The sequence below is a fragment of the Meleagris gallopavo genome, chromosome 1, assembly GCF_905368555.1.
Source record: "Meleagris gallopavo chromosome 1, MGAL_WU_HG_1.1, whole genome shotgun sequence".
NCBI classification, from domain to species: Eukaryota; Metazoa; Chordata; class Aves; order Galliformes; family Phasianidae; genus Meleagris; species Meleagris gallopavo.
Genome location: NC_139404.1, coordinates 193,694,079 through 193,715,871, shown reverse-complemented (window position 1 = coordinate 193,715,871; position 21,793 = coordinate 193,694,079). Strand labels below are relative to the sequence as shown.

General features: G+C 51.0%; 3 protein-coding genes across 5 annotated transcripts; 1 reads left to right on the top strand and 2 right to left on the bottom strand.

Moving 5' to 3' along the window:
- The first annotated feature begins 586 nt into the window (after window positions 1–586).
- LOC100546941 (olfactory receptor 51A4-like) lies at window positions 587–1,616 on the top strand. Its single transcript, XM_031552484.2, has one exon. It carries the CDS (start codon window positions 657–659, stop codon window positions 1,614–1,616), a length of 960 nt encoding a protein of 319 aa, XP_031408344.2. The 5' UTR covers window positions 587–656.
- Window positions 1,617–7,241: 5,625 nt separating this feature from the next.
- LOC100546637 (olfactory receptor 52R1) lies at window positions 7,242–14,013 on the bottom strand. Of its 3 annotated transcripts, XM_085216901.1 has the most exons (3): window positions 13,217–14,013; window positions 11,626–11,647; window positions 7,242–7,370 (listed from the first exon to the last, which is right to left on the bottom strand). In XM_085216901.1, exons 1-3 carry the CDS (start codon window positions 14,011–14,013, stop codon window positions 7,242–7,244), a joined length of 948 nt encoding a protein of 315 aa, XP_085073027.1. The 3 variants fall into 3 exon arrangements, with proteins under 3 accessions (XP_085073027.1, XP_085073026.1, XP_085073025.1); XM_085216900.1 differs by lacking the exon at window positions 11,626–11,647 and having other exon boundaries at window positions 7,242–7,637; window positions 13,462–14,013; XM_085216899.1 differs by lacking the exon at window positions 11,626–11,647 and having other exon boundaries at window positions 7,242–7,670; window positions 13,489–14,013.
- A 4,362-nt stretch (window positions 14,014–18,375) lies between these two features.
- On the bottom strand, window positions 18,376–19,564 carry LOC104909427 (olfactory receptor 52R1-like). Its single transcript, XM_010706247.2, has one exon. It carries the CDS (start codon window positions 19,562–19,564, stop codon window positions 18,617–18,619), a length of 948 nt encoding a protein of 315 aa, XP_010704549.2. The 3' UTR covers window positions 18,376–18,616.
- Between the last annotated feature and the right edge of the window lie 2,229 nt (window positions 19,565–21,793).

Genomic DNA, 21,793 nt, shown 5'->3' with positions numbered 1-21,793 from the left:
CCTTTTCTTCTTTCCCTTCGGCTTATGGGTAGGATGAGAACAGCAAAGGGTGCAGATGGAAGACAGGAGGACAAGCAAAAGCACATCTGCCTAGAGCCTGGCCATGGAGAAAGCTCAGCAGCCGGGTGGAGGGCGGTGGTTGGTGCAGATGGGGCATCCTGCACTGGAAATCTGAAAATTCAGCACAGAAGCTGAGAGCTGGCTGGGCAGGTGTGCCTGCAAGCAAGACCAGGCAGAGGGATGGGGACATGGCCTAGGAGGGAGAACCCCATGTGGAGGCGCTGAGGGGGACGCTAACGAAGGTGGGGATCACGGACGTCTTATCAGGGCAGGAGAGCAATGTCATCCATGGGGACCAGAAGGGGCTGCAGCAGTACCCTGGGAGGAACGTGGCCTTGCTGCAATAGATAACGTTATTTTCTCTTGTACAGGTGAGGAGCCTGTGGAAATGAAGCAGGACCAAGGGCTGGGTTGGCACTGCACCATGTTAATTCCTGCTCTTCGAGAGGAGCAGAAGCAAGATCTCCACAATGAGCCTTAGATGTGTCCAGACACTGGCTGGTTTTCATTGCCCTTAAAATCTCCTCCTGCATTACCTTTGAAGTGTTCACGAGAACCAAGTCTTTAGCCCAGGCTGCTCTCAGCCCACGCTGAACATGCACCCCAGGAACAGCAGCCAAGCTCAGCCTTTCCTGCTGGCAGGCCTTCCCGGGATGGCTCAATTCCACCACTGGGTGTTCCTCCCTTTTGGTCTCATGTACCTGCTTGCAGTGCTGGGAAACGGCACCATCCTGCTGGTTGTGAGAGCGCATCGCCAGCTCCACCAGCCCATGTACTATTTCCTTTTGATGCTGGCCACCACAGACCTGGGCCTGACTCTGTCCACCCTGCCCACCGTGCTGCGCGTCTTCTGGTTGGGCGCCATGGAAATCAGCTTCCCTGCCTGCCTCATCCAGATGTTCTGCATCCACGCCTTTTCCTTCATGGAGTCCTCAGTGCTCCTGGCCATGGCCTTTGATCGCTACGTGGCCATCTGCTGCCCACTGAGGTACTCCTCCATCCTCACCAGTGCCAGGGTAGCACAGATTGGACTGGGGATCATCTGCCGATGCACACTGTCGCTTCTCCCATTAATCTGCCTCCTGACGTGGCTGCCTTTCTGCAGGTCACACGTGCTTTCTCACCCCTACTGTCTGCACCAGGACATTATACGGCTGGCGTGCACAGATGCCACCCTGAACAGCCTGTATGGCTTAACCTTGGTGCTGGTCGCAATCCTGGACTTTGTTCTCATTGCACTGTCCTACACCATGATCTTTAGAACTGTGCAAGGCATCGCCTCCAGAGAGGAGCAGGCCAAAGCCCTAAACACTTGTGTCTCTCACTTCTGTGCTGTCCTTATCTTCTACATCCCTTTGGCTGGGCTGTCCATTATGCACCGGTACGGAAGGAATGCTGCACCTATTAGCCATGCTGTCATGGCCAATGTCTACCTCTTTGTCCCACCTATATTGAACCCAATCCTCTACACCATGAAAAGCAAGGCCATTTGCAAAGTCCTCCTGGGGCTCCTGTGTCAGAGAGCAGCCTGGCCTGGCCATGCCCAGAACTGTTAGAATCATAGAATAGTTTGAGTTGGAAGGGACCTTTACAGGCCATCAGGTCCCACTCCCACAGTTAACAGGGACACCCACAGTGTCTCAAGGAATGGGGCACCACTATCTCTCTGGGCATCCTGTGCCACTGCCTCACCATCCTTATTGTAAACAACTTTTTCCTTACAAATAAACTAAATCCCCTCTGTTCTAGTTTGAAATCATTTCCCTTTGCCCTATCACACAGCCCCTGTTAAAGTCTGCCCCTTCTTTCTTACAGTCCCTGTAGATACTGAGGTCACTCTCAGGTCTCCTGATTATGTGGGACTCTTGCCTGCATGAAATGCCCAGAAAAAGTGCCAGCCCAAACAGAAGCAGGAGGTTATGAGATCTGTAAGTTAATGGGAAGAGCATATTACAAAGAGTGCTCAGAAAGCTGAATGCTCTTTAAAGGCATCAAAAGCAAGAGTCCAGCTGGGAAATGAGGGAAGTCTTGGTGACAAAGGATGAGAGCTGTACTTAGTAGCAGATAGCTCAGAAGATCTTGATCAGTCTCTTAGATATCATGAACTCCCAGTAACCGGTGTTGCTCACCTGAGTCTGGAACAAAGATGGATGTGAAATTGCAGAGCTGCTGGACAGAGGCATCACTCTATCACAAATGGTCGCAGTGCTGGAGGACAGGTGATTATCAACTTCCCTTCACCTGCAATGGGGTCTCCATATGATTCTCCCTGAGACCTGCTGATCGGTGTGCAGGATTTCCTCTCCTGATGGGATGACAGTGGTTTTGAGAAAGAATATTGTGAATAAGCACATGAGTAAGCACTTATGGGTAAAACTTTTAGAGTCAGCTGGGCTGCAGGGGGAAATCCTCGTATGGCAGTGGGACTTCTCTGAGGGTGGCTCCAGCTGGAGGATCCTGCTGACGTAACGCACCTGGATGTCACAGAGACTTTGACTAAACTGCATTAAAGCAATCACTTTGTAAGGGGGTTGGAGGAAAGCCTCATCCTGGGATGGGAGGCTGATGAATGAAGGGTAAGTCATTTCCAGTCCAGAGAAGAGTCAGCAGGAGTCTCTCCAGTGGATGTGTCCTTGAACTCATTTTGTTCTACACTTCCACCAGTGACCTGGATAAGTGCAGTGCACAGTGAGCTCTCAAAGCTTACAAATGACATGAGGTTGGGCACAGTATTGGTAGTAACTATCTTCTGTATTTTTATAAGATTGTTCAGATGTTCATTCCAATAGCAATACATTTCTGGCTCTGGACAGTATTTGTCCTTCCTTTTTCTGGAACAAGTTCTTGAGTGTACCATAGCTGCAACTCATAGAATTCAGATCTTATTTGGACAATACTCCCATAGAAACGGATCTCAAAGCAAGGGGTTGTGGCACTGCTGACAGGCAAAAGCTTGCTGCGTGGCAGCAGGGGTATGCCTTGCTGTTGATATTTCTTTAGGACATTCACAAGGAATGAGGAGGCCTTATGAGATCTTATCAAACTCAGTGCTCAATCCTGCCAGTCTAGGAAGAGGGCTCTGCCTGAGGAAGGGAACTCTGTGCTCTTTGGGTCACGTCAGCAAACCCATCAGCTAAACACTTAAGTTGAAGAGAACTGGTCCCAAGACAGACTACTGGGGAACACCGCTCATCACCAGCCTCTGCTTGGACGTAATGCCATACAGCACAGTCCTCTGTCTATGGCCTTCCGACCAATCCTTATCCACCAAATAGCCTATCCCTCAACTCCATGTCCCTCAAATTAGTACTCCAGGTGAGGCATGCCCAGTGCAGTGCAGAGTCTTGACCCAGGTGCAGACCTTGCACTTGGATTTGCTGAACCTGATGAGGTTCACCTGGCCCCTCTGCTCAGTCTGTCTGTGTCCCTCTGGATGGCATCCCGTCCCTCTGCTGTGTCACTGCACCCCACAGCTCGGGGTCATCAGCAAACTGCTGAGGGTGCACCCGACCCCACTATGTCGTTGATGAAGATATTAAAGAGTACTGGCCCCAGCACTGACTGCTGTGGGACACCACTTCCCACTGATCTCCATCCAGACATTGAGTCATTGGCCACCGCTCGATCCTGCAGCCAGTTCTTTATCCATCAAACAGTTCACCCATCAAATCCTTGTCTTTCCAATTTGGAGAAAGGGATGTTGGGATATTGTGTCAAAGGCCTTACTGAAGTCCAGATACATGACATCAGTGGCACTTCCCTTGCCCACTGTTGCAGTACGCCATCATAGAAGGCCATAGGTTGGTGAGGCAGGATTTGCCCTTGGTGAAGCCATACTGGTTCTCCCATATCCCCTCCCTGTGTTCCATGTGCCTTAGCACAGTTTCCAGAAGGAGCTGTTCCCTGGCACAGAGGTGAGACTGACAGGTCGGTATTTACTGGGGTCATCCTTCTTACTCTTTTTAAAGGGTATGATGTTACCTTTTTTCCCCAGTCACCAGGAACTTCACCTGATTGCCACAACTTTTCAAGCACTGTAGCAAGTGGCTTGGTAACTACAACAGCCAATTCCCTTAGGACTTGTTGGAGCAGGGAGCATTCCCATGAGTTTTTGGAGCAGGTCCAGAGGAGGACCACAAAGATGATCAGAGGGCTGGAGCATCTCCCCTGTGAGGACAGGCTGAGGGAACTGTGGCTTCTTCTGGAGAAGAGAAGGCTCTGAGGAGACCTTATAGGGGCCTTCCAGGAAATGAAGGTGCCTACAGGAAGGCTGGGGAGGGACTTTTTATAAGAACAGGACAAGGGGAAATGGTTTTAAACTGGAAGAGGGCAGATTTAGACTAGATATCGGGAAGAAATTCTTTCCTGTGAGGGTGGTGAGACACTGGCACAGGTTGCCCAGCCAGGCTGTGGATGCCCCCTGCCTGGAAGCACTGAAGGCCAGGCTGGATGGGGCTGTGAGCAACCCGGGCTATGGGAGGTGTCCCTGCCTACAGCAGGGGGTTGGGACTGGGTGATCTTAAAAGTCCCTTAAAACCAAAACCATTCTGTGATTCAATGATTCTGTGACTCACTGGGCATGTCTGCTTCTGCTTTTTTGGCTGATCCATAAATTCAAAGGAAATGATGCACTCATTTTCCCCTCAGTACAAGAAAGATATCGAGGCCCTGGAGCACGTCTAGAGAAGGGCAAGGAAACTGCGAAGGGTCTGGAACTCAAGTCTTATGGGGAGCAGCTGAGAGAATTGGATGAGGAGGTTCAGGGAGACATTATGGCTCTCTCCAACCCCCTGAATGGAGATTGTGGAGAGGCGAGGGTCAGCCTCTGCTACCAAGTAACAGAGACAGAACAAGAGGGAATGGCCTCAAGAAGCAACAGATGAGGGTCAGGTTAGATACTAGGAGAAATTTCTTCTTGGAAAGAGTTGTCAGTCACTGGGACAGGCAGCCCAGGAAGGTTACCGAGTCTCCTTCCCTGGAGGTGTTCAAGGAGAGGGTGGATGTAGTAATTAGGACACAGTTCAGTGGGAAATATGGAGGTAAGTGGATGGCCAGATTAGGCAGTCTCAGAGACCTTTTCCAACAATAATGCTTCTGTGATTCTATGTATGATTAATACTGCTGGAAATAAAACCCACTGGCAAGTCAGAGACTACCATGGAGTTGTCTTGGGCTGCCATCAGGAGCTAAGAAGGACTAGAAACATGGTGTGCAGTCAAGCAGGATTTGAATGTGTTGTACAGGAGACAGAATGAACATTTGCAGGGATCCTCTCTGTGGGTGCAGTGAAATGTGATCCTAATGAGAGGAGAGAGTGATGTTGGGAAGAACTCCCCGTCAGGGCAGTGGTGACTTTTAGACACTGTCCTCAGGAGATCGGCTTCCTGAAAGCACTGGGCTGCCCACCCATCTATTCAGGTTTGTCTTTTTTCAGTCATAAGATCATTTTTCAATATGGGTTCCAAAACATCACCCAAAGCCACGTCACTCCGTGAAATTGTGTTTAGTCCCTGGTTTTGGTACGGACCTACATGGCATTCCCACCACTTCGTCCAGCCAACTCACAAGAAGGGGCAGCATTGACTGGATAGACTCATGTTCCCTTCTGAATGGCTTCAAGCTGCACCAGGGGAGATTCAGGCTGGACGTTAGGAAATGCTACTTCTCCAAAAGAGTGGTCAGGCACTGCAATGGGCTGCCCAGGGATGTGGTGGAGTCACCGAGCCTGGGTGTTCAAGGAACATCTGCACGTTGTGTTGAGGACGTGGTGAGCGCTATTGATGATTGGTGGATGGTTGGACTGGGTGATCTTGTGGGTTTTTTCCAGCCTTGGTGATTTTATGATTCTATGATTCTCTCCCCAGTGAGCACCCCACCCTGCAGCACAATGATCCAGATTTGACAGTCAGATCTATTTATTCACACAGAAGGGAATCCAAGAGTAGGACGCTAAGCACTTGCTACTGTCTGGTATTATTGGATGGTGATGGCACATAAGCATATAGCAAAGACTGATGTAAGTGATGCAGCCCCTTGACGTGTATCTGGTCAACAAAGATCCCCTGGGGTCCTTTCAAGACCTCCCCTGCTTCCACCATAGGATACAGAGCAGTGGACATTGATCTGAGAGGAGGACAGTTCCCATGTGCTCAGGGACAATGAGAATAACCAGGGATTTTTTGTGTCCTGCAGAAAAATGGGGATCCTGCTTCACCAGAAAGGCTGTGGGTGGGCATCAGACCATGAAGAACAGTGCAGCTCTGCCTTGGGCAGGACTGCTCTCGGAATGGCTCTTAGACGAACTGAAGTTGAGTCTCCTGTCTTTCCCTGCCTAGTGCCTGTGGTCTGTGAAGCACTGCTTCTGCACTGCCAGAAGAATGAAGGGCGCTGAAATTTGAGTATCCTCCAGAAAAGGGTCTGACAATCTTTTTTTCTCCTCTTGTCTGCTTCTCCTCCCATTTCCCTCCCTCAGCATATTTTCCCTTCTGGGGCCCATCTCCTGGCTATCCACTGGTATCCAGCTCAGACACAGAGCAGGGAGCAGGGCCTGCCAATGGACAACCCCGTTATCAGGGCTGATGTGGAGACAGAGAACTCCAAGCAGTGCCAGGCTAGATTGGAGATCTGTACCTGGTAACACTGCTCACATTGCACACAGAGCAGAGGTCCAGAACATGTTAGAGCCAGATTCAGAATTTGAATTTGGTTTCCCATCTGAGCTTCTCTAAATAATACAATCATAGAACCATAGAATCGCAAGGTTGGGAACGACTTGTAAGATAAACTAGTCCAACTGTGCTCCCATTACCATTGCTAAGACAAGCCTCAAAACCATATCTCGTAGCTCCTCATCCAGCTGCATTCAGTCTCCTACCTTTCTCACATATCAAGCAGTGATTTTGTAAAACATGTTTTCCATGTCATCACAGAGAAATTCTGATATTATTTAAAGGATAAAATTTCATGCAGTCCAAAGAGCACTCTGCACGTGAGACTTACTGCTGAAGATCTTCCTGAGATACTTAGGAAAAGTAATGGAAAGGAAAATCTAGAGATCTCTCCGTGTGCTCCAAGCACAAAGAAAGAGGTTCTCTCTGAACAAAGAGTCACAGAGTTAACCCAATAAACTGACCAGGGTTCTGTATAAATCATGAGCTCAGTTTGTGGCACAGAGACACGGGTCAGATTCCCTTCCTCTGAAAGAGGACAACTATTTTGTCCCTGAGTTGTTTGGTTCTGACCCCGTAAATGATGGGGTTTAACATGGGTGGCACCAGTATGTAGATATCGGCCACCAATATATGGACGTGCTGGGGGATGCTGTGTCCAAACCGGTGGGTGAGGAATGTGAAGAGTCCAGAGACATAAAATGCAAGGATAACACAGATGTGGGATACACATGTGTTAAAGGCCTTGAGCTGAGTGTCAGATGATGACAGCTTCAGTACCACCCACAGGATCATGGTGTAGGACACAGCAATCACTGTAAGGTCAACTCCTATCACCGCAAAAGCCACAAAGATGCCATAGGCAGCATTGACACTGGTGTCCTCGCATACCAGCTTCACCACGGCCATGTGTTCACAGTAGGAATGGGAGATGACCCAGCCCTGACCCCCGGGGTACACTGCTCGTCACGGGCCTTCAACGGGACACTGCCACACTGATCACAACCCTCTGAGCTCGGCCAGTCAGCCAGTTCTCAGCCCACCTCGGCGTCCACTCATTATCCCACACTTTCTCAGCTTCAATTTCAGGATGTCGTGGGAGACTGTATCAGAAGCCTTGCTGAAGTCAAGGTAGTTGACGTCCACTGCTCTCCCCCATCCACCCAGACAGAGAGTGGTTTGGCAATCTCCTCTGCCAGCTCCCTCAGCATCCCATTCAGGCCCATGGATTTGTGCACGTGCATCCCACCCAGATGCTCTGGGAGCACTCCCTCCACAACCAGGGAGAAGCTCTCGGATTCCCAGGCTCTCTCTCTTCCCTCCAGTGTCCAGGAGACCCGAGGGGCAGACACTGAAGTGAAGGCCAAAGCAAAGAAGGAGTTCAGCATCTCCACCTTCTCAGCATCTCCCATTACCAGGACACCTCCCTTGTTCAGCAGGGGACCCACATTGTCCCTAATCTCCCTTCCCCAATTTCCTACTCTTAGGGATGCACGAATCTTGAGCTTGGAGCAAGTGCTGTTTAGATGCTGCCAAGCTCTCGTGAGCCCCCTTACATTCCAGCACTCTAGCCCATGAGATCCCTCCAAGTGGGCCTTGAAAAAGATCAGAGTGGACTCTCTGGAAGTCCAGGATAGCAATCCTACTTTTTGCTTTACTTCTTCCGCACGAGATCCTGAACTCGACCATCTCACGATCGCTAAATCCCAGGGTGCCCCCAACCTCCACATCCCTAACAAGCCGTCCCTGCTGGAAAGTACAAGGTCCAGAAGCAGCTTTGGGCCATGGGCTACCATGGAGAGAGGTAGCTGAGGGAATGAGCTGTGCTGGGGGATGTAAATAGCGACCTCCAGGAGAAGGAGCACTTCTCCCAGACTCCAGAGAGCACCACGTGCACATGTTCCGTGTGGTGGAAGTTTGCAGAGTGCACTCCTGACGTATGCCAGCTCAGTGGAAGTAGTGACGTGGAAAGTTGCAGAGCAGAGGTGTGCAACCTTTTGCCGGGGCTGTGTTGAGTGAAGAGGAATTGTCTTGGGCTGATGCCTGTGTTGTTGCTGAGTGATGGCTGAGCAGCCAGAGGCACTTGGCAGGGAAGAGCTGCTGTCGCAGTGGGTGGCGGCAGGGGATGAACCTGATTACTACCTTGTACAGGTCCAATGCAGTCTGCAGGCTACGGGATGGACTTGCCTGATGTAAAGGAAGAAATGGTGTGTGAGTTTGCTGACCAGCTGTGACGATATTCCTGCCTCACCACTGGTATCCTGCTCAGACACAGAGCAGGGAGCAGAGCCCCCCATGGGCAGCCCCCGTTGTCACGTCTGCCTTGGAGACAGAGAGCTCCGAGCAGTGCCAGGCCAGGTCGGAGATGTCCTCTGCGCCTGGTAGCGCTGCTCATGTTGCACACGGAGCAGAGGTGCAGAACACGTGAAAGTCAGATTCAGCACTTGAATTTGGGTCCCCATCTGAGTTTCACCGCGTTCAGCCTCCTGCCTTTCTCACATTCCAGGCAGCGGTTTAGGAAAACAGGTTTTCTGGTTTATTGGAATATTTGACCCATGGTGGGAGAACGCGTCTTGTGAGCAATGACCTCTCTATGATTGGTCACTAGCAGTAATTTAATCCGTGAGAAAGTCTGTTTTTTTAAGCAGGTTTGCATTTACGTAGGATCTTATGAATTGTCTCCTCTAGGATTGTTTTGGATTTGTCTACTTCACAAACTACATAAATTACAAGGGTGAATGTAGAGCATGAGATTCATTGTTCCCCGTTTCCTCTACAAGGACAGCTGTCATTCTCATCTGAGCACATTCACACAGCCCACAGAACGCAGTGAGGGCATAACGAGGGCTGCTGAGAAAGGTCTTTTGGAGATGCTCAGTCTGAGAGTCAGACTGGAAGTATGTGATTTTTTGTTCTGTACGTTCAGGCGCAGTGAGGGACACGGAGTGGGCTTGGAAAGCACAAGCAATGAATAATTGGCTCAGAGGCTGATGTGGAGCCAGAACTTTGGGTTCTTTGATCATGGGGCAGTTTTCTCGGCCCTTGGCCTGCTGTGCCTCCATGGAACCCACCTATCCGAAAGGGGGAAACGAATCCTAGCTCAGGAGCTCGCGGGGCTTATTGAAAGAGCTTTAAACTAGCTACGACTGGGGAAGGGGACAAAACAGGCCTCACAAGAGATGAGCCCAGGGGATCAATGCTTGAACGGGGGGTGAGGCAGCTGACTTGGCTGACGTGCAGCTACACCAATGCACGCAGCATCGGCAACAAGCAGGAGGAGCTGGAAGCGATTGTGCGGCAGGCTTACTGTGACCTAGTTGCTATTACTGAAACATGGTGGGACCACTGCCGTGACTGGAGTGCTGTGATGGACGGCTAAAAGCTTTTCAGAAGGGATAGATGAGGAAGGAAGGGTGGTGGTGTGGCTCTTTATGTTAATGACTGTTTTGATGTTGAAGAGCCTGTGGTTGTTAATGATGAAGTTGAGTGTGTATGGGTAAGAATCAGGGGAAGGTCTGTAGGGGCAACATCTTGGTCGGGGTCCGTTGTAGACCACCTAATCAGGATGAAGAGATGAACGAGGCATTCTGTGAGCAGCTTGCGGACGTCGTGTAATCGGCAGCACTTGTTCTCGTGGGAGACTTCATCTTCTCTGATATGTGTTGGAAATGTAGAACAGCGCAGAGGAAGCAATCCAAGAGGTTTCTAGAGTTTGTGGAAGATAGCTTCCTTACTCAGCTGGCAGGAGAGCCTACCTGGGGTGGTGCCCTGCAAGACCTGCTCTTCAGTAACAGAGAAGGACTGGTGGGAGATGTGAAGGGTTGGGAACAGTCTTGGGCAGAGCAACCATGAAAGTGTAGAATTCTGCATTCTTGGAGATGTCAGGTGGGTGACCTGCAAAACTACTTTCTTCAACTTCCAGAGGGCGGACTTTGACCTGTTCAGGACGCTTGTAGCACAGGTCCCTTGGGAGTCGCTCCCTAAGGGTAAAGGGGTCCAGGAAGCCTGGACATTCCTCAAGATGGAAATCTATAAGGCACAAGAACAGGCTGTCCCTGAATGCCGTAAGGTGAGCCGTAGAGGAAGAAGACCAGCGTGGATGAACCAGGAAGTACTGTTGAGACTCTAGAAGAAAAGAGAGTCTATCTTCTCTGGAGGACGGGACACGCTGCTTGGGGAGATTACAAGGAAGGTGCTAAGGTATGCAGGGAGGAAGTTAGGAGGGCAAAAGCCCAACTTGAACTCAGATTGGCCACTGCAGGAAAAGAGAATAAGAAATCCTTTCATAAATGTACCAACGGTAAGAGAAGAACCAGGGAGAATTTTCATCCTTCACTTGATGCAGTGGGGAATGTGACCACTGAGGATAAGGAGAAGGCTGAGGACCTCAACGCCTTCTTTACATCTTCCTTTGGCAGTCAGATCACTTATCCTCAGGGCACTTTATGCCCTGATACAGAGGTCTGGGATGCTACGCAGAATGCACCCCCGGTGATTCAGATGGAGACGGTTAGACAGCACCTCCTCCATCTGGACTTTCACTGGTACGTGGGACCGGACAGCCTACAACCTCGGGTGCTGAGGGAGCTGGTGGGGGTGATTGTCGAGCCGCTCTCTGCCACCTACCAGCGGTCGTGGTTATCTGGAGAGGTCCCTCAGGGTTGGAGGCTTGCTAATGTGACTCCCATCTACAAGAAGGGCCATAAGGGGGATCCGGGGAACTACAGGCCTGTCAGCCTGACCTCGGTGCCAGGGAAAGTTGTGGAGCAAATCATCTTGGGTGAGATCACACAGCACATGCGTGGTGTCCAGGGGATCAGGCCCAGCCAGCACAGGTTTGTGAAAGGCAGGTCGTGCCTGACCAACCTCATCTCCTTCTATGACTGGGCGACCTGACTGGTAGATGATGTTGATGCAGTCTAGCCAGACTTCAGCAAAGCCTCTGACACGGTCTCTCTTCTTCTTTGGAAACTGGCTGCCCGTGGTCTGGACAGATATACACTTCTTTGGGTAAGGAACTGGCTGAGGGCCGTGCCCAGCGGGTGGTGGTTAATGGAGTGAAGACCAGCTGGCGACCCGTTACGAGTGGTGTCCCCCAGGGGCCAGTACTGGGGCCATCTTGTTTCATACCTTTACTGACGTGGGGATAAATATAGGGGATTGAGTGCACCCTCAGTAAGTTTGCAGATGACACCAAGTTGGGAGGTAGCGTCGATCTGCCTGTGGGTAGTGAGGCCCTTCAGAGGGATCTGCATAAGCTGGGTGGCTTGGCTGAGGTGAATGGGATGAGGTTCAACAGGGCCGAGTGCTGGGTCCTGCACTTTGGCCGCAACATCCCCATGCAATGCTATGGCCCTGGGGATGACTTTGTAGTGGAAATGGACCTGGGGGCATTGATTGATGCTGAACATGTGCCAGCAGTGTGCCCGGGTGGCCAAGAGGCCAACGGCATCCAGGCCTGCATCAGAAATGGTGCGGCCAGCAGAGCAGGGAGGTGATCATCCCCTGTACTCAGCTCTGGTGAGGCCGCACCTCGAGTGCTGTGTTCAGTCTTGGGTCCCTCACTGTGAGAAAGACATTGAGGCCATGAAACGTGTCCAGAGAAGGGCAACAAAACTGGTGAGGGGTGTGGAGCACAAGTCTTATGAGGAGCGGCTGAGGGAGGTGGGATTGTTCAGTGTGGAGAAGAGGAGCTCGGGGGAGACCACATTGCACGCTACAGTTTCCTGAAGGGAGGTTGTGATGAGGAGGGGTTTGGCCTCTTCTCCCAGGCAGCAAACAGGAGCCAAGGAAATGGCTGCAAGTTGTAGCAGAGGAGGTCTAGACTAGACGTGAGGAAGAACATTGTCTCTCAGAGCGTGGTTAAACATTGGAATGGCTGCCCAGGGAGGTGGTGGAGTTGCCATCCCGGGCAGTGTTCAAGAGACACCTGGATGAGGAGCTTAGAGATAAGGTTTAGTGCCTGTGGTAGCAGTGGCAATAGGAGGACGGTTGGACCGGATGATCTTGCAGATAATTTCCAGCCTTGCAATTCTGTGATTCCATGATTCTATGATTCTATATTGTGATAGGAAGAATATTTATTTGCCCACTAGTGAAAGAATTTTAACACTCAGGAATCTGTATTCTGGGAGGTGTAATGCAAAAGTCAGACTGAACTCTTTCTGTCGCCGTCTTTCATTACACAGTGAAAGTAAAAGAAACAATTTCCGCAGGAATGCTTTCCATGTACACCATGCATTTGGAAAGGGTGTTTCTCAAAATAAAGATTCCGAGAGTTCACTCTGTAAATTTCATCTAACACTTATAAGCTCAGTTGATGGCGCACAGACACAGGTAAGATTCCCCTCTGCTTTAAGAGGACAACTATCTTGTCCCTGAGTTGTTTGGTTCTGACCCCGTAAATGATGGGGTTTAATGTTGGCGGCATCAGCATGTAGAGGTGGGCCACCAATATATGGACGTGCTGGGGGATGCTGTGTCCAAACCGGTGGGCGAGAGATGTGAATAAGGCAGGGACATAAAAAGTAAGGATGACACAGATGTGGGATACACATGTGTTAAAGGTCCTGAGCTGAGTGTCAGATGATGACAGCTTCAGTACCACCCACAGGATCATGGTGTAGGACACAGCAATCACTGTAAGATCGAGCCCTGATACTGCAAAAGCCACAAAGATGCCATAGGCAGCATTGACACTGGTGTCCTCGCATACCAGCTTCACCACGGCCATGTGTTCACAGTAGGAATGGGAGATGACACGATGCTGGCAGAAGGCCTTCCTGTGGAGCAGAAAACATGTGGGACCCACCATGAGGACTCCACGCAGCAGCACCAGGCTCCCGAGAGCTGCCACCACCGGCATGGAGAGGATGCTGGAGTGCCGCAGGGGATGGCAAATGGCAAAATAGCGATCCAAGGCCATGGCCATGAGCACGCCCGACTCCACTGCTGTGAAGTTGTGGACAAAGAACAACTGAACAAGGCAGGAAACAAAGCCAATCTCCCTGGAGCCCCACCAGAAGATGGCGAGCGTTTTGGGCAGCATGGATGTAGAGAGGACCAGGTCAGTGAAGGCCAGCATGGCCAGGAAGAGGTACATGGGCTCATGCAGGCTTGACTCGGTCTTGATGACGATGAGAAGGATGATGTTCCCCAGCACAGCTATGGCGTACATGATGCAGAAGGGGAAGGCAATCCAGAACTGCTCCTTCTCCAGCCCCGGAATGCCAACCAGGAGGAAGGTGGGGGGGTGGGAGGGGCTGGTGGAGTTCGGAGAAGACATGAAGCCCTTCTTGTCTCTTGCCTACCCTGAGGGCTCTCACATCCTGAAACAAAGCAGGACCAACACCCTCGAGATGATGAGGTTAGCAGCAAACATAGATGTCATGGAGACGTGGTTTCAAAAGTGCGAGAGAGCCAGGCCTGGGACAGCTGCTTGCACTGCTTCAGGAGAGCACGTTTCCCACAAGTGTCCCGTCAGTTCCCACTTACAAGTGTCCCTGTCTGTCCCACTTTACCAAGTGCTTTAAGAATCCTAGAAGCATAGAATTGCTCAGGTTGGAAGAGATCTTAAAGGTCATCAAGTCCAATGACAACCCAACCATCCTACCCTAACTCTAACAACCCACCCCTAAATCATGTCCCTGAGCACCACATCCTAACGATTTTTAAACACATCCAGGGATGGTGACTCAACCACCTCCCTGTGCAGCCCATTCCAGTGCTTAACAGCCCTTTCTGTATAGTAGTGTTTCCTGATATCCAACCTAAACCTCCCCTGGCACCACTTGAGGCCATTTCCCCTTGTTCTGTCACCAGTGAGAAGAGACCAGCCCTGCTCCTCTGCAATCACCTTTCAGGTGTTGGAAGAGAGCAATGAAGTCTCCCCTCAGCCTCTTTTCCCCAGACTGAACAGCCACAGTTCCTTCTGTCTGTCCTCACAGGCCATGTTCTCCAAACCCTTTCTCAGCCTTGTTGCCCTTCTTTGGCCCTGCTCCAGCACTTCCATGTACTGCACTTTCTGTACTGAGGTGCCCAAAACTGAACGCAGTACTGAAGGTGAGGCCTCACCAGTGCAAAGTACAGGAACAAGGTTACATTTACATCCCTAGCCCTTCTCACCACACCATTCCTGACACAAGCCAGGATGCCGTTGGCCTTCTTGGACACCTTTGCACAGTGCTGACTCATATTCAGCTGACTGTCCATCAGTCCACCAAGGTCCCTTTCCATCCAGCAGCTTTCCAGCCACTCCTCCCCAAGCCTGTAGGGTTGCCTGGGGTTGTTGTGACCAAAATGCAGGACCCAACACTTGGCCCTAGTGAAACTCATACAGCACGCAAAAAGGATTGTTACTGATGCAGATGCAAAGCAGTCCAAAGTAAACCTGGAACAGGGCACAGAGGGGATGCAAAGTCATTAGCAGCAACCCTCAGCTCCGCAGAATCTGTGTTCTGAAGCACGCTGCCTGCTCCTGTAAGCAGAGGCACTGGGTGTTTGCCATGGGTGAGAAGCATGCAATTGCAGAGCCAAGCCCTCCAAGAGACAGTGGCAGTGGATTTGGAGAACCCGCCTCAAAGGCAGTGCTCCGGCAGTGCCCCTTCCTGTCCTGCACAGACTGCAGCTCACTCAGCCCCCAAGCATGGCTGAGCTCCTGGGATTTTCCCCGTAGAGGGGGAAAAGGAATTGCTTGAGAAGCCCTGCAGCACAGACAGGTGTGGGTGTGGGAGAGGTGCAGGCAGCAGAAAGAAGGGAGGGCAAGGCACGTCCAGGGAGAGTGCGAGCCTCACGACCTGCCAAGTTCTGCCCCAGCCCTCAATACTCACCCGCCTTCTGCAGGTTTCCAGGCAGGGACTGGGCACTGTGGGGACCAGGAGATATTTATAAGCCGCCAGGTAAATCTTAGCGGAGAGTTCTGAATTTCCCCTGCCAATTATCACGTAATTAGGCAGAGAAAAAAAAAACACAAAAGTAGTCAACTTTTAATCACCTCAGAGCTGGTGAGCTAACAGTCCATGGTACAGTTTTGGTGGAAAACTGTGGTCAGTTTTCTGTGTGTTTTCTTGCAGAATCTTCCAAGTTTGTTGAGTTAGTTGCTGTACCTTGGTGCACACAGTACCTCCCTGTGCAGTTTCTGTGGCGTCCACACAATATGGGATCACTGAATGGTTTGGGTTGGAAGGGGCTTGTAAAGATCATCAGGGTGATGATCCCTGGATGCCATATTGGGGCTCCTGCGACTGCTTGCCCTCTCTTCACCGGCGTGCAACCCATCCTGCCCCCCTTCCGTCCCCTCCACCTCTCTCCTTATTCCCCCCCTTCCCTTATTTTATGCCTTTTGCATGTGAGTTGAGGAGTTTTCTCTCCCCCTTGGAGTCGGTTATTCCTTCCCACGTGCAAGACTCAACACTTGCTTTTGTTACACCTCATCTGGTTTGTCACTGCCCAGCTCTCCAGTCTGTCCAGGTCTTGCTGAATGGCAGCACAGCCTTCAGGTCTGTCAGCCAGTCCTCCCAGCTTTGTACCATCGCTGCACTTTCTGAGGGTGGACACTATCCGCTCATCAAGGCTGAAGATGAAGATACTGAACAAGACCGGACCCAACCCTGACCCCCGGGGTACACTGCTCGTCACGGGCCTTCAGCGGGACACTGCCACACTGATCACAACCCTCTGAGCTCGGCCAGTCAGCCAGTTCTCAGCCCACCTCGGCGTCCACTCATTATCCCACACTTTCTCAGCTTCAATTTCAGGATGTCGTGGGAGACTGTATCAGAAGCCTTGCTGAAGTCAAGGTAGTTGACGTCCACTGCTCTCCCCCATCCACCCAGACTGAGAGTGGTTTGGCAATCTCCTCTGCCAGCTCCCTCAGCATCCCATCCAGGCCCATGGATTTGTGCACGTGCATCCCACCCAGATGCTCTGGGAGCACTCCCTCCACAACCAGGGAGAAGCTCTTGGATTCCCAGGCTCTCTCTCTTCCCTCCAGTGTCCAGGAGACCCGAGGGGCAGACACTGAAGTGAAGGCCGAAGCAAAGAAGGAGTTCAGCATCTCCACCTTCTCAGCATCTCCCATTACCAGGACACCTCCCTTGTTAGCAGGGGACGCACATTGTCCCTAATCTCCCTTCCCCAATTTCCTACTCTTAGGGATGCACGAATCTTGAGCTTGGAGCAAGTGCTGTTTAGATGCTGCCAAGCTCTCGTGAGCCCCCTTACATTCCAGCACTCTAGCCCATGAGATCCCTCCAAGTGGGCCTTGAAAAAGATCAGAGTGGACTCTCTGGAAGTCCAGGATAGCAATCCTACTTTTTGCTTTACTTCTTCCGCACGAGATCCTGAACTCGACCATCTCACGATCGCTAAATCCCAGGGTGCCCCCAACCTCCACATCCCTAACAAGCCGTCCCTGCTGGAAAGTACAAGGTCCGGAAGCAGCTTTGGGCCATGGGCTACCATGGAGAGAGGTAGCTGAGGGAATGAGCTGTGCTGGGGGATGTAAATAGCGACCTCCAGGTGAAGGAGCACTTCTCCCAGACTCCAGAGAGCACCACGTGCACATGTTCCGTGTGGTGGAAGTTTGCAGAGTGCACTCCTGACGTATGCCAGCTCAGTGGAAGTAGTGACGTGGAAAGTCGCAGAGCAGAGGTGTGCAACCTTTTGCCGGGGCTGTGTTGAGTGAAGAGGAATTGTCTTGGGCTGATGCCTGTGTTGTTGCTGAGTGATGGCTGAGCAGCCAGAGGCACTTGGCAGGGAAGAGCTGCTGTCGCAATGGGTGGCGGCAGGGGATGAACCTAATTACTACCTTGTACAGGTCCAATGCAGTCTGCAGGCTACGGGATGGACTTGCCTGATGTAAAGGAAGAAATGATGTGTGAGTTTGCTGACCAGCTGTGACGATATTCCTGCCTCACCACTGGTATCCTGCTCAGACACAGAGCAGGGAGCAGAGCCCCCCATGGGCAGCCCCCGTTGTCACGTCTGCTGTGGAGACAGAGAGCTCCGAGCAGTGCCAGGCCAGGTCGGAGATGTCCTCTGCGCCTGGTAGCGCTGCTCATGTTGCACACGGAGCAGAGGTGCAGAACACGTGAAAGTCAGATTCAGCACTTGAATTTGGGTCCCCATCTGAGTTTCACCGCGTTCAGCCTCCTGCCTTTCTCACATTCCAGGCAGCGGTTTAGGAAAACATGTTTTCTGGCTTATTGGAATATTTGACCCATGGTGGGAGAACGCGTCTTGTGAGCAATGACCTCTCTATGATTGGTCACTAGCAGTAATTTAAGCCGTGTGAACGTCTGTTTTTTTAAGCAGGTTTGCATTTACGTAGGATCTTATGAATTGTCTCCTCTAGGATTGTTTTGGATTTGTCTACTTCACAAACTACATAAATTACAAGGGTGAATGTAGAGCATGAGATTCATTGTTCCCCGTTTCCTCTACAAGGACAGCTGTCATTCTCATCTGAGCACATTCACACAGCCCACAGAACGCAGTGAGGGCATAACGAGGGCTGCTGAGAAAGGTCTTTTGGAGATGCTCAGTCTGAGAGTCAGACTGAAAATATTTGGATATGAATAATATTTATTTGCACAATCGTGAGATTATTTTATTATAGATGATTTTAAGTTCTGGGAGATGTAACCCCTTTGCTTCCCAGCCGTGTAAAAGGCAGACTGAAAGTCTTTCTGCCATCTTTAATTACACAGGAATTCTTAAATTACACAAGTAAAAGAATTTCTACCAAGAATGGTCACCATGTACTCCGTGTACTGAGGAACTGTATTTCCTGGAACAAAGAGTCTCACCATTAACTGTTGAAATATATGGAAGTCATCAGTAGAAAATGAGAACCATTGCATGTCTGCATGAGACCATGCAGACACGGGTCAGATTCCCCTTTGCTGGAAGAGGACAACTATCTTGTTCCTCAGTTTCTTCGTTCTCAGTCCATAAATGATGGGGTTTAAAGTGGAGGGCACCAGCATGTAGAGGTGGGCCACCAGTATATGGATGTGCTGGGGGATGCTGTGTCCAAACCGGTGGGCAAGGAATGTGAAGAGTCCAGAGACATAAAATGTAAGGAGGACACAGACATGTGATACACATGTGTTAAAGGCCTTGAGCTGTGTGTTTGAGGATGACAGCTTCAGTATCTCCCGCAGGATCATAGTGTAGGACACAACGATCACTGTAAGGTCAGCTCCTATTACTGACAAGGCCACAGAGAGACCATAGGCAGCATTGACACTGGTGTCCTCGCATACCAGCTTCACCACGGCCATGTGTTCACAGTAGGAATGGGAGATGACACGATGCTGGCAGAAGGCCTTCCTGTGGAGCAGAAAACATGCGGGACCCACCATGAGGACTCCACGCAGCAGCACCAGGCTCCCGAGAGCTGCCACCACCGGCATGGAGAGGATGCTGGAGTGCCGCAGGGGATGGCAAATGGCAAAATAGCGATCCAAGGCCATGGCCATGAGCACGCCCGACTCCACTGCTGTGAAGTTGTGGACAAAGAACAACTGAACAAGGCAGGAAACAAAGCCAATCTCCCTGGAGCCCCACCAGAAGATGGCGAGCGTTTTGGGCAGCATGGATGTAGAGAGGACCAGGTCAGTGAAGGCCAGCATGGCCAGGAAGAGGTACATGGGCTCATGCAGGCTTGACTCGGTCTTGATGACGATGAGAAGGATGATGTTCCCCAGCACAGCTATGGCGTACATGATGCAGAAGGGGAAGGCAATCCAGAACTGCTCCTTCTCCAGCCCCGGAATGCCAACCAGGAGGAAGGTGGGGGGGTGGGAGGGGCTGGTGGAGTTCGGAGAAGACATGAAGCCCTTCTTGTCTCTTGCCTACCCTGAGGGCTCTCACATCCTGAAACAAAGCAGGACCAACAGCCTCGAGATGATGAGGTTAGCAGCAAACATAGATGTCATGGAGATGTGGTTTCAAAAGTGCGAGAGAGCCAGGCCTGGGACAGCTGCTTGCACTGCTTCAGGAGAGCACGTTTCCCACAAGTGTCCCGTCAGTTCCCACTTACAATTGTCCCTGTCTGTCCCACTTTACCAAGTGCTTTAAGAATCCTAGGAGCATAGAATTGCTCAGGTTGGAAGAGATCTTAAAGGTCATCAAGTCCAATGACAACCCAACCATCCTACCCTAACTCTAACAGCCCACCCCTAAATCATGTCCCTGAGCACCACATCCTAACAATTTTTAAACACATCCAGGGATGGTGACTCAACCACCTCCCTGTGCAGCCCATTCCAGTGCTTAACAGCCCTTTCTGTATAGAAGTGTTTCCTGATATCCAACCTAAACCTCCCCTGGTGTAACTTGAGGCCATTTCCCCTTGTTCTGTCACCAGTGAGATGAGACCAGCCCTACCCCTCTGCAATCACCTTTCAGGTGTTGGAAGAGAGCAATGAGGTCTCCCCTCAGCTCTTCTCCCCAGACTGAACAGCCACAGTTCCTTCTGTCTGTCCTCACAGGCCATGTTCTCCAAGCCCTTTCTCAGCCTTGTTGCCCTTCTTTGGCCCTGCTCCAGCACTTCCATGTACTGCACTTTCTATACTGAGGTGCTCAAAACTGAACGCAGTACTGAAGGTGAGGCCTCACCAGTGCAAAGTACAGGAGCAAGGTTACATTTACATCCCTAGCCCTTCTCACCACACCATTCCTGACACAAGCCAGGATGCCGTTGGCCTTCTTGGACACCTTTGCACAGTGCTGACTCATATTCAGCTGACTGTCCATCAGTCCACCAAGGTCCCTTTCCATCCAGCAGCTTTCCAGCCACTCCTCCCCAAGCCTGTAGGGTTGCCTGGGGTTGTTGTGACCAAAATGCAGGACCCAACACTTGGCCCTAGTGAAACTCATACAGCACGCAAAAAGGATTGTTACTGATGCAGATGCAAAGCAGTCCAAAGTAAACCTGGAACAGGGCACAGAGGGGATGCAAAGTCATTAGCAGCAACCCTCAGCTCCGCAGAATCTGTGTTCTGAAGCACGCTGCCTGCTCCTGTAAGCAGAGGCACTGGGTGTTTGCCATGGGTGAGAAGCATGCAATTGCAGAGCCAAGCCCTCCAAGAGACAGTGGCAGTGGATTTGGAGAACCCGCCTCAAAGGAAGTGCTCCGGCAGTGCCCCTTCCTGTCCTGCACAGACTGCAGCTCACTCAGCCCCCGAACATGGCTGAGCTCCTGGGATTTTCCCCGTAGGGGGGGAAAAGGAATTGCTTGGGAAGCCCTGCAGCACAGACAGGTGTGGGTGTGGGAGAGGTGCAGGCAGCAGAAAGAAGGGAGGGCAAGGCACGTCCAGGGAGAGTGCGAGCCTCACGACCTGCCAAGTTCTGCCCCAACCCTCAATACTCACCCGCCTTCTGCAGGTTTCCAGGCAGGGACTGGGCACTGTGGGGACCAGGAGATATTTATAAGCCGCCAGGTAAATCTTAGCGGAGAGTTCTGAATTTCCCCTGCCAATTATCATGTAATTAGGCAGAGAAAAAAGAAACACAAAAGAAATCAACTTTTATCCACCTCAGTGCTGATGACTTCACAGTCTATGGTACAGTTTTGGTGTAAAACTGTGGTCAGTTTTCTTTGTGTTTTCTCGCAGTATCTTCCAGAGTTTGTTGAGTTACTTGCTCTGTGGTAGGGCACAGAGTACCTCCCTGTGCTGTTTCTGTGGTGTCCATGCAGTACAGCATCAAAGATTGATTTGGGTTGGACAGGTCCCTTAAAGGTTGTCTAAGCCTCCTTCTCTATCATTGCCAGGAACATCTTCCTCTTGATGAACTTTCTTATTACATTTCTGCACCAAATCTTTGGCCATGTCAATTTCCGTCAGAGTCTTGCAGGTAATAAGCCTTTGTTTTTTCCTTTTGAACTTAAACTCTATCAATCCAAACAATTAGTGAATATATCAACACTGATAGTTCCTTTCCAACCACTGCACTGGTCTCATGTCACTCCTTGTTGACTCCTTTGCCAATTCTGTGCTGCTGTGACTTCCTGTTCTTTCTCCATTTGTATGCAAGCCTTCCTTGCGTTCTGCCTTCCC

Excerpts from the sequence above, each read along its gene's own strand:
- LOC100546941 (XM_031552484.2), top strand. The coding sequence starts at position 657 with ATGCACCCCAGGAACAGCAGCCAAGCTCAGCCTTTCCTGCTGGCAGGC.
- LOC104909427 (XM_010706247.2), bottom strand. The coding sequence starts at position 19,564 with ATGTCTTCTCCGAACTCCACCAGCCCCTCCCACCCCCCCACCTTCCTC.
- LOC100546637 (XM_085216899.1), bottom strand. The coding sequence starts at position 14,013 with ATGTCTTCTCCGAACTCCACCAGCCCCTCCCACCCCCCCACCTTCCTC. Across the intron at positions 7,671-13,488 it reads AGGCCTTCTGCCAGCATCGT|GGCTGGGTCATCTCCCATTC; the intron begins GTCATCTCCCAT and ends CCCGGGGGTCAG.